The sequence below is a fragment of the Ambystoma mexicanum genome, chromosome 7p, assembly GCF_040938575.1.
Source record: "Ambystoma mexicanum isolate Mex_15411 chromosome 7p, UKY_AmexF1_1, whole genome shotgun sequence".
NCBI lineage: Eukaryota > Metazoa > Chordata > Amphibia > Caudata > Ambystomatidae > Ambystoma > Ambystoma mexicanum.
This window is the reverse complement of record NC_090939.1, coordinates 944165140-944177392: the sequence shown is the minus strand read 5'-3', so window position 1 is coordinate 944177392 and position 12253 is coordinate 944165140. Positions and strand designations below refer to the sequence as shown.

The 12253-nt window shown below is 48.5% G+C and overlaps 1 protein-coding gene across 7 annotated transcripts in view; it reads left to right on the top strand.

The window, feature by feature from the left end:
• APOO (apolipoprotein O) overlaps positions 1-12253 on the top strand; it is a 1477911-nt gene that overhangs the window by 759917 nt on the left and 705741 nt on the right. For 6 of the 7 annotated variants that reach the window (XM_069637272.1, XM_069637274.1, XM_069637275.1 and 3 more), the window contains one exon: positions 5523-5618. The exons of the other annotated variant lie outside the window; for it this stretch is intronic. In XM_069637272.1, the coding sequence (XP_069493373.1) occupies positions 5523-5618 (96 nt within the window). The remainder of the gene's footprint in view (positions 1-5522; positions 5619-12253) is intronic. 7 annotated transcript variants of the gene reach the window in all.

Below are 12253 nucleotides of genomic sequence, written 5' to 3'. Positions count from 1 at the left end.
GAAGTAAGATGTACATTCCGCCCTCAACAATCTGGACTCTGCTGTAGGGTCCTCAGATAACCATCTCGCTACATACTGAAGTTGGCCAGCCAGGTAGTATACTTCAAAATTAGGCAGTCTAATCCCACCTTGCTCATATGGGTTTTGCAGTTTCCACAATGCTATTCTATTTCTTGAATTATGCCAAATAAACCCTCTGCATATACTCTGTACCTTGGTGAAAAACCGCTTAGGAATCATGTATGGGACATTCGCAAAATAGTGTAGTAGCCTGGGTAATACGATCATCTTCCATTATGCCACTCTACCCATCATAGTCAATGGTAACCGGGCCCAAAATACCACGCTGCTTTCAATTTTTGTCACTGCCTTCTCGGTTTTATGTTTATTTTCATCCTCAACTTTATGATATATGTCCACTCCCAGGTACCTGAACGTATCAATTGTCCACTTTATCTGTAACATTGGCAGCTCATGATGTGGCATTCCGACATATCTGCCTAGAGGCAACATACTAGATTTTTTAGGGTTGATTGTTATGCCCGAGAGTATCGCGTATCTTCCCATTACCTCTAGTATATATTGCAGGTTTTCTTCTGGGTATTTCAGGTATAGTAACATATTATCTGCTTATAATATCAGATGCTGTCCTCCTTTCCTGCTGATTCTCACCTCCCCATATGGTTGCCTTAAATACGCTACCACCAGCAGCGCATGGTCTGAAAGGACTGCAGCCTTATAGTCTGCACTCTTTATGCCTTCCGTCAGTGCGCTGGCAGAAAATATATAGTCCAACCGGGTGTGTAGGTTGTGTGGGGCTGAATAGTGCGAGTACTCGCTGTGTTGTGGATGAAGTATTCTCCACACATCTACCAATCGGAAATCATTTAAGAGAGCTCCCAAAGCCTTCGCCACTGGGGTGGGTTTGACTACTTTCTCATCTGATCTATCATGCTTGGGGTCTATTGTGCAATTGAAATCCCCCTTAGTATAACTGCTCCCTCCATATATGGGCTGATCTTTGTGTATTTGTGTATAAGTTCCTGAAATATATTGTGGTGTCATTATTCGGGGCATATACGTTAATAATATTCAACACTCTATTTCCCACCAACCCCTTCAGTGATACCATTCTGCCGTCCATCTCTGCATTGTGTTGTTGTAGTTTAAACGGGACATGTGGTGCTATCCACGTGACAACCCCTCTAGGATACATGAAATATGCTGCACCTATTGTGGTCCCTTTCCATTTCCTTTTCACCATTTCCAGCTTATCCCTGGTTAGATGGGTTTCTTGTAACAATGCAATGTCTATTTTCTGTCTTTTTAGGTACATCATGACCTTATTCCGCTTGATATAACTATTTAGCCCTCTCACATTCTAGGTCACTATCTTCAAGTCTCCCATGTCAGCCATTCCCCACTCCACCTGATTCCGCTCCCACTCTCCTCCTCTTAAGTACTGGCTTATGATTGCAGGCTGTACCCCTCCCAACAACCCAAACACTGCTCCCCTCCCTCCCTTCACCCCTCCCAACTGCCCCGTAACACTTCACTCCCCTCCCCCAAACTGTTGCCCAGCTCCATCCCTGGATCTCAGGCCACCCCACATCTAGTCCTTTCCTCGGGCTTAGCCGATTACCAGAACTCTGCGGGGGGGTAGGGGTGGTGCTGACCTAAAAGTATCTCAACTAAACTAACTACTGGGGTTGCTAGCACATTCCCCCGTAACTCCAATTAACCGTCTCAGCAATTTAAGCTTCCTTCATTTACAATTCACTCTGAAGCTCGCTGCTTAACAAGCTATAATCTAGTCCGTAGTCCATGTAACCAAAGCAACCACCCTCCCCGTTACTCAAGTCATACTACTTTTCTGCGGTGTCTTCTTTCACTTCTCCATCCCGTTTCCCGTCGGACCTGCTGTTCCAGCTGGGCAATTCCGCTCTTCCAGCCAAGTCGTTGCTTCCTCTGGGGTGTCAAAGAAATGGGCTCTACTGTTGTGTATCACCTTCAGCTTTGCAGGGTACAGCAGCATATATTTGTATCTGGCTTCACGCAGCCTCCTCTTAATGGACACATAGTTCAATCGCTGTTGTTACACCAAAAGGGTTTAGTCTGGGTATGCCGTGATTGTCGCTGATCCTTTGTTTATGGTCCCCCCTTTGCGGAAATGCTCCAGCATCTTCTCTCTGTCTTTATAGTTTAATATTTTTGCAATTAGCGGTCTGGAGGGAGCCCCCCTGGGTGCGGTCGCCTAGTCTGTGCTCTGTGCGCCCTCTCCACTGTGCATCCTTGGGTGAGTGCACCTCCACTTATCTCCTGCAGCAGCATATTCTCAACATAGTCAGTCGGGTCTGATCCCTCTTCTCCTTCTGGAAGCCCCACAATACGAATATTATTTCTTCGTGCCCGCCCTTCCGCTTCCTCGGCTCAATTTTAAAGGTTGCACACCTGTTGTTGCAGGATAGCAACCTCCTCAGCATTCGCAGTGCAGACTTTTGTGTTGCTTTTCACATCCGCTTCCAGCCCACTCGTGCACTCCCCCACTTCTTGACATCTTGCCGCAGGAGATTGGCATCTATGCTAACTGCATCAATTTTGGCTTCGAGTGAAGTCCTCAGTTCAGCCATGGCCGTGTCAATTTTGCCTTCCCAAGATGTCTTTAGTTCTGCTATGGCTTCAAGAATCTGTTGATCATTTCACGAGTGGGCCGTCTCTCCTTGTATTTCTGGTTTCTTGGGTCTTACCACTTCTCGTCCTAGGGAAGTTTTGGCAAAATCCTCTATCGTTGCCTGTTTCCCTTTTGGTTTGACTCCCTTATTCACCATGTCTGCTCTTAGCAGCAACGCTCTCTAATCCCCGGCGTTAGGCCTCCGGGCGTCCGGACAGATTGTTGGAAGCCGGGCTCCGTTCGTTCAGTGCCTGGTCTCCTTCTCCACCCAAGTGCTGCTCCTACTCTCTTGCTGGTCTCTATTCTCCTGCGTTATTAATATCTGATAACCCCAGTGGCCCGTTCTCTTCAGTCTTCCATGCACGCTCTCTGTGTGTCCTTTCTCCGTACTCCTTTACAAGTCTGGTGGTCTCCTGGCGTGGAGTGCCACTCTACCACATACACCCGATGTCAGCTGCCTCGCTCTCGCCTTTGCCTTTGGTTGTTTTTGTTTATTTTTTTCATTTGGGGGGGTACCATCCACCACTGGGCCGCTGTTCGCCTCAGCGGGGGGTCAGCTGGTATCTCTGGGTACCCTTCCTGGGCAGGTACCCTACTGTGGTGCCCCGCTCGCCTCTGTATTCGCAGAGGGGGTCTTCAGTCTTGTTCATTCGCCTCCGGTTCAGGCACTCTGTTCCACTCTTAGGGGACACTGTTCCTTGTGATCACATTAGTGTCAGTCTTCAAGCTCTCTATCGTACCTGGGCTGTGTGCTGCACGGTGGGCTCTGTTTGCTCAGCTTCCAGTGCCTCCTTTGCTCTGACTCACGCCCAAATGTCTCTGTCGGGTCTGTCTATCCGCGCTGCAACCTCCAGCCCCGCTGGTGATCGTCCTCCGTTTCTCTTTATGTGCACTCACCCTAAATGAGTAGCACTAGTTCACTCCTGTGTGGAGCCAGGTCTGGGGTCTTCTCTGCGCGATATCTCACTGCGCGTTGTCCACTTGTTGTGGATTGCCACAGCCCTCTTAGCGCCCTGGACGGGGGGTGCCTCCTGTCTCTGGATTGCTTCATGTGCCTTGCGGGGGGTCAACTGACAGACTGGGCTGGTAGTATCACAGGGCGCCCTTCTCTAGCCGGCTACTTCTGCCCATTCTACGTGACTCCATGCCCGTGTTCACCGGCCTCATGACTAGCTACCTTGGTCCATGTTCTGGCTGTCCAGGGCTCTCAAACTGTTCATCCTCTTGTTTATCCCCTCCCCCTCTGCTCCGTAGCCGCATGCGGTGCCTTTATAAGTTCCTCGATTCTGTGTCTGCTCTAGTTGCCACGCTCCTTTTTGTCCTCTTCCTTCGTCCTCCGGCGCGTTGCGGCGTGGGGGGTCACGGCCCAACTACTTAGTTCGTTCTACTGGGTCCTTTGTTGCACCGTCAGCTGGGCGCCATCTTGAAACTCGCCATGTGACTTGCGGTGTATAAAGCCTACAAGTTCCCGATTCTGTTCCAAGATACTTCTAAGGGAGTCTTGTTACTTCGTCTCCCGCTCCGTAGTCTACCGCTTGCTTCCACCAGACCTGGTCTCTGACAATTACCCCTCTCTCGCCTCCGGGCCACTTTCTATCTTGCGTTTTTGTTGTCAGAGTATCTGCGTTTCCCGCTCAACAGCTGCGTCAGGCTGCTACAGTATCACAGGCTATCGTCCTTGCGCCTGAGTGCCTTCCGCAGCAACTGTCTTGTCTTAGTCTCACACCACGTTCCAGCTTGCAGGGACTCGTCTGCAGCTTTGTGTCTCATCAGGCTTCACTGCCAGTGCCATCTTCGCTCCACGGCCACATTGGGCTCCCGGATCCGTGTCTGTTATTTACTTCCAGTAATCTTCATTTTCCACGATCTCCGCCCTGCGTGGCCGCTGCATATTCATGGATCTCTACCTTCAATATAAATAGCTAGATCCTCCTATTGTGCTGTATTTCAGCCCAGATCAGTGTCGGATCGCGGGAGCCCTCGGGATCTGTATGCTAGCACATGGCCTCTTAGCCACGACCCGAAGAACAAGTTACTTACCCCTGGTAACGTTCATTCGACTGGATGTTCCTCCCACGTATTCCTCATCGACCCTCCCAGCCTACACCGCTGTAGAATTTCCAGTCTTTACACTTTATGCTTTTTCTGGTACTGTCTGGTTTTCTGCAAGAGAAAGGTGTAAAAACAGAACTGAAGTTAACGGGTGCTGCACGTGCTATATATACCGACAGAGACATTGGCTCCGAGATGGGAGCTCTCGAGGGACACCGAGTCGACCTCTTCGATGCACTCTGCCCTCTGCCGAATTGTATTTCTGAAGCAGCTGAACCTGTAAGGGAAGATATCAAAAGATGAGTCGAAAGAACGTTACCAGGGTTAAGTAACTTGTTCTTCTGCAGGTCCTATCCCTGACCAAAGCCATTTTCTCATGTTTGGCTTTGGGCCTCATGCTAGTGTGGAGTGAATTGTTATGGGAGTGGAGCCTCAGGATACTCCAAGCATGGAAATGGATCCTGATGGCCTCTTCTGTGTGGCTTCCCAGTGCCAGGTGTTCCACTCCCTTCCTTTCTGAACCCTCTAACACATTCAGCCTTTCTGATTACATCCTGCTGCTCTGGATGCCAAGATAGTCTTTTCACCTCCAGTTTGAGAACTGTGAAAATTGACGTTGTGTTTGTTGTTTTCTTTGGTATATAGCCAATCACAGTCTAGTCTCTGTTCCTGTGACCAAAGTCGAGTTAGGCAGTGTGGGATGCGAAGAGGAGTGATGAATGTATGTATGGAAGAAAAGCTAAATTCTCTATTGCTTATTAAAATAATGAACATTACTAATATCTTTTTTTAATCTTAGTTACTTATGAATTGATGAAAGATGCACCTCCAGAATTTTACCCACGTCTTGGTGTGATTGGCTTTGCGGGTATTATGGGACTTTTTCTTGCCAGAGGTAAGAGCTTTTCTTTCAATGGGTTGGTATTATTGGTTCACTATTTTGATACCCTTGTTTTGTGGTATATGAAGGGAAGCACTGCAGAAATGCACAGACGTGCCCGCCACGTCAGAGTGTTTCTATTTTCAATACATGTGAAGGTGATATGCTTGTGCTGCTGGTAAGATTTCTAAAATAAGAAAGGCAATGTATAAGATCCATTGAGCCAGAAAAGAATTATCACAGCAACTGTTTATGATACATGCAACACTGTTTTTCTCTAGTATTGCCAATCGGGTGCTCGCGAGCTCGCAGCAAGATGGCTGCTCTTCCCTGAGCTCCCGGAGGGCTGGCGTGGAGGAGGCCAGGATTTGTTTGTGCCCCATGCCGAGAGTTCCAACCACCTGAATGAGCGTTGGAAGGGCTCATGACCCGGCTACTTGACTCTGGGCCGGTTGGACCAAGGCCCCACTGTGAATTAGGGGATGAGGCTGGGGGGAGGCGTGCCCTCTGAGGCTTCCCTAAGGTTGGCCCTGAGGCGGAGGGGCCTGGCGAGGTGCACCGCAACGCAGGAGGCCTGAGGTGGTGGGACAGATTGCGTCACAAGTGAGGCACAAAATGAACTGGTGTGGGCAACAGAGATGGGGGGAGATGGCAGTGGGCTGTGGCCCTCCATTCCGCCTAGATTAATCCCCCTGGAAGTGGAGCACTGACTCTACATAGTGTACCCATTGCTGCTGCCGTGGGCTGGCCAGTGTGGGGTGGTACTTGGGGGGGATTGGACCACCCATATGCTGGTGCCCTCCCCGGCACCCATAATTGTGCAGGACCAGGTGAGGGGTGAGAGGGTGGGGAGAGTGACGGCGTGGAGGACAGCCTCAACCACCAGCTTCATTGTGTGACGGGTGGGCCAGCCCCGACAGCGAAGTGTGTTGGAGACCACGACAACGCCCACTGTGGAATATGGCCAGTTGGAGGGCACTTAGTGGCAGACGGTGCACACCCGGCTTGCAGGTGTATCTGCTGCTACAACCACCAACTAGATCCCTGCTGGAGGGTAGGTGCTCAGTTGATCAGCAGAAGATTACTGAGATTGTGCGGGGGCCATATCTGTGAGGGGACAGGAGAGGAGTGCCGCCCTGGGCCTGAGTGGTGGAGGGGGCAGTGCATTGATGGCAAAAGGCAACAAAAAGCAGGGCTGCCTGCCTTGTACACAAAAAGGTCTGGTGAAGTGTACAGGTATAATGGGGTGCCTAGGGCCGAGTGTAAAGGGAGGAGGGTCGCCATTCTCTTTGGCGGGTCTGTCTCTGTGGGGTGGGGGTGACTGGCCCACCCTCAGAGCTAAGCTTAGTGCTGGTAGACGTTGGAATTCAACAAGGAACTCGGGCCGGAGGTTGCTAAGTACATAATGGAGGTTTGTGAGGAGACATTGGACTCGGGGCAGCTGCCCCCTACGATGAGGGAGGCTGTGGTAATGTTAATTTTAAAGGATGGGAAGGATCCTCTGGAGTGCGCCTTGTTCCGTCCGATATCCCTGCTTAACTTGGATGACAAGATTTTTGCTATGGTCCTGGCGGACAAATTGCTTCCATTAATCCGACGGGTGATGCACCTGGACCAGTCTGGATTTATCCCGGGAGATCAACCTCGTTGAACCTCCGCATGTTGTTTGCCATATTAGCTCAAACCGAAATGGCCCAAAATGTCGCCCTCACAATTGCGACGGCCGAAATGCCAGACTTTTTTTTTTTATAAACACCCCCTTTACACCACATATATATCTGGGGATGTTATGGGATATTATAGCCATATTGTGTGGCTGCAGGGGGTCTCCCCACGCATATCTTTGTGTTGTAAAGGGGGTTTAATAAAAAAAGTTGGCATTTTGTGGTCGCATTGATCACATAGATCCACTCAAATAGATCCCAAGGTGCAGGCGGTCGCGGCCCTCCTCGAAATGGAGAAGGCGTTTGACTCTGTTGAATGGAGCCATCTCTTTGAAGTTCTGAAGGCCGTGGGAGTTCCAACACCTTTTCTTGCAGCAATCAGACTGAGATTGTGCGGGGGCCATATCTGTGAGGGGACAGGAGAGGAGTGCCGCCCTGGGCCTGAGTGGTGGAGGGGGGAGTGCATTGATGGCAAAAGGCAACAAAAAGCAGGGCTGCCTGCCTTGTACACAAAAAGGTCTGGTGAAGTGTACAGGTATAATGGGGTGCCTAGGGCCGAGTGTAAAGGGAGGAGGGTCGCCATTCTCTTTGGCGGGTCTGTCTCTGTGTGGTGGGGGTGACTGGCCCACCCTCAGAGCTAAGCTTAGTGCTGGTAGACGTTGGAATTCAACAAGGAACTCGGGCCGGAGGTTGCTAAGTACATAATGGAGGTTTGTGAGGAGACATTGGACTCGGGGCAGCTGCCCCCTACGATGAGGGAGGCTGTGGTAATGTTAATTTTAAAGGATGGGAAGGATCCTCTGGAGTGCGCCTTGTTCCGTCCGATATCCCTGCTTAACTTGGATGACAAGATTTTTGCTATGGTCCTGGCGGACAAATTGCTTCCATTAATCCGACGGGTGATGCACCTGGACCAGTCTGGATTTATCCCGGGAGATCAACCTCGTTGAACCTCCGCATGTTGTTTGCCATATTAGCTCAAACCGAAATGGCCCAAAATGTCGCCCTCACAATTGCGACGGCCGAAATGCCAGACTTTTTTTTTTTTTAAACACCCCCTTTACACCACATATATATCTGGGGATGTTATGGGATATTATAGCCATATTGTGTGGCTGCAGGGGGTCTCCCCACGCATATCTTTGTGTTGTAAAGGGGGTTTAATAAAAAAAGTTGGCATTTTGTGGTCGCATTGATCACATAGATCCACTCAAATAGATCCCAAGGTGCAGGCGGTCGCGGCCCTCCTCGAAATGGAGAAGGCGTTTGACTCTGTTGAATGGAGCCATCTCTTTGAAGTTCTGAAGGCCGTGGGAGTTCCAACACCTTTTCTTGCAGCAATCAGACTGCTGTATACTGGTGCAACAGCTGGGATTGGCCTGTTTGGGAAGCAGCCTGGGGCTTTTGACTTGGGTCGTGGCACCTGCCAGGGGTGTCTGCTATCGCCACTACTTTTTGCGCTTGTAATTGAGCCGCTGGCGGCTAGGCTGCGAAAGTTCCACCTGGCTTGTGGGTTAGCAATGGGAGGGATCAAGGAACTGATATCCTTATATGCGAATGACACAATTTTGTACTTCAAAGACCCAGGTGTGAACCTACATCCCATGTTGCAGGAAGTAGCTGTGTTTGGCAAGTTCTCGGGCCCCTGTGTGAATAGGTCTAAGTCCATTTTGTTTCCTCTCAATGAGGCCTTGGTCAAGCCAGTGGATGCTGCGGGGTATAGATGGTAGCAGGTTTCGGTCAGATATCTAGGGGTACAGGTATGTTGGAGCTCTCGCTTGTTGCTGGAAGAGAATCACCTGAAATTCCTGTGGGTCCTGCGAAGTAAGGTCGAAAAGTGGTGCATGTTGCCCCTGGCTCTCTTAGGCCGGTCGCAATTGCTAAAATGATAGTGGTCCCCAAGCTGCTATACCTGTTTCAGGGTTTTCCTGTGTGGCCAAGAGCAGCGTTCTTCACAGAGCTGAAGGCCCTGCTGGTGAGACTGGTGTGGCACCGGAAATCCCCAAGGATTCGGTGGGACACCTTGGTCCTTCTGTGGGAATGGGCGGTATAGGTGCGCCCAATATGGAGCTATATTTCCTGGCAGCACAGGTGCATTTTGTATCTTTTGGATGCCGGGGTCCCCAGTTTATCGGATTGAAGAATGCTTGGCGCGCCCCTTTGCAGTTCAGGATGTGCTAGTTTCAAAGAAGGTTGATGATTAAATTTGCATCGTGGCGTGTACATTGCATGCATGGAAACGGATCCTAAAGAGATTGGGAGTGAATATTCCCTACTATCCAGAGTTCCAGCTTTGCAATATTAAGTGCCTCCTTGCCTACCTGTGACGCAGCCTTGGTTCGGGAATGGAAAGGGGTGGGAATAGGTAGTATGGCCTACCTGTATCCTGAGGGAGTAATTGTGTCTAAGGAGCTGTTCACTGCTTAAATGGGTGACTACCTTCACAGCAGATTGCCGTGTTTTCGCGTGCGGGCGGCCTTCGATGCATGGTCTCTAATGTTCACGAATCCTACCCTGTCGCTTCCAATTTTGCATAGTCTTCTTAATTCGGCCTTGGTCCAGACAGCTTATCTCCACCATATTTGGGCAGGCGCAGCATGACTCCCCCCGAACAGTGTTAAAGTGTAGATGCCGCTGGGAGAATGATGCTGGAGCCACATTTACACTCAAACTGTGGGCAATGTTATGTGAGAGATCCCATAATGGAGTGTTCAATACCTGCATTCAGTTGATCCAGCTCAAAACCCTTCATAGGGTGTAACTGGCACCGGCCCGGTTGCACCTGTTTGACCCATGCCAAGAGTGATGTGTGCCCGAGATGCAGAGGAGTCCGGCGGATTTCCTCCATATGCTGTGGTCGTGCCCCCGGCTGCGGTACTTTTGGGAAGGGGTGGTGGGTATTCTTTCCTGCATGCTGGAGTGCCAAGTGCCATGTGAACCATTATGTTGTAGGTTTGGCTGGCTTCCACTGGCATGATTGTGGCCCGCAGATGTATATTAATGCGCTGGACCAGTAGGGCCCCTCCTACTGTTAGGACATGGCTGGATTACTTGGTCTGGCTGAAGGATGTGAATGGGGAATACAGGCCACTTTGTGGACCGCGGTCCAGACCCCAGAGCATATGATATGATATGGCATTTATAACGCGCCTATACATGGGGCCCTCTGGTCTCTTAACTTCTTGCACATGCTGAAACAATGGGGCAGTGGGACTCAGTGGTGCAATGTAGAAAATGACAGTGTGGTTAGTAGTTGCTCTTCCTCTCTCCTCTATATTGTGATTAACCGAAGTGTGACATTGATGTACCCTGCCAATGGTGTTTATACTGCTCGGCTGTGCCCGCCATCATGCTTTGCTATAATGTTTGTATTTTGTATTTGTGAGACGTGAATCTGTCTTAATAAATAAATGTTTAAAAAATATTGTCAATCAAATATAATAGCACAATACTGTTTAGATTAAGAATATTGTTTCCTCTTCATCTACCTCCACTTTACACCACGATGTCATTCAACAGGTGCATACTATTGATGGGCCTGCAATTGTCTCCCTCAATCCCCAATTATAGACACTCTACCTAACACACATTTTCTTTGTTACAAGTTAATCTTTCTATTGTTTTTTTCACTGTCATTTTAATTTGTTCAATAATAATGTTTTACTTCCAGTTTACTGTGGTACATTGTATTTTATGTTCGTTTTGTTTTCAACGTTGCTTTCAAGAACATTACTTTGGCATGTTCGCTGAGAGTTGTCTATTTTCTGTAGCATGACAAACTTTCTTTTGTTGCAAGTTTGTTATATTTTAAACAGCAAATAATTGGAATGTCATAGAATTAGCTATGCAAGAAAGCAAAACACTGACTCTCTAAACTATTTACCATCACCTCCTTCCTGTACATCACACCAAAGTTGTGAGTCACAGGATCCACCTGGAACTTCATTTACTTAGTCCCTGTGGCAGTTCCAGTAGCATACTCCTATGGCACAGCTTGATATTTTTATAGTCCAAAATTGCAACCAAGTGAATCCCATATTTAAAAGTTCAGATGACTTAATGCCCATAATCTTGCAACTTTGACATTTTTCAAGAATCCCTTGAAATTGTAAAAAATGCTTTTGGGTGATTGTGTAGGGTGTATGTTAATTTCCCACCGTCCTACAGGGAGCTTTGGCTAGAATATGTAGAAATGCTATATGGCGAATAGCCAGTTTTCCTCAGGCTCGCCATTGCTTGAGCCGTGGCCAACAGTGAATTTGTGATGTACTCCTACTTCTATAAACAATGGGAAATATGTGTTTATTTCCCCTACTCACTAAGCAAACCGCTAACTCTTTGGTTGTTCTTTTCCCACAATCTTCCATAGTTTCCTTAACATTGAGCCAACATTTCAGGACTGTGAATCAAATTCTCAGTCCCCCAATCCCTGCATCCCCTCAATACAGACTGATGTGTTCAATCCTTTCTGGTACCTAGTATCGCTTTGTAGATCTGTTCCTTGTGGTGGGTACAAAGGGAAGTTTTAAAAGCCCAGCTCTAGATACTCCTACCACTATCGTCATCCAGCATCTCCCACAGGTTTTTATGACGGGCAGCTATGTTGCCCAGGGCTCTTGATTTTACAGATCTCAGTAGGAAACCACCAAGTTTAAAATTAGGCTTCTGGATATATCGTAGTAGTTAGCTTACATGGGGTAAATAGCCTAGTTGTGTCTTCACGAACATCATGATTATTTAGAAATTGTCAGAGCTCTAAGTATTGCAGGCTTTTGGTGTCTGGCCAATGGAAGTCTTCCTTGCATTGTGAGAAGGTCTTCACCACCCTTTGTGAAACAGGTATGTGAGGCAAATTAATGTCCTTCTTTTTTCCATACTTCAATGCTTAAGCTCTTATCGACTGGTGTGAATTCAGGATTACTTTTGAACTAGGGTTACCAGAAAAAGGAAAGTGATGTCAGCCTTAGTTTTCTGGTCAAGCTAACC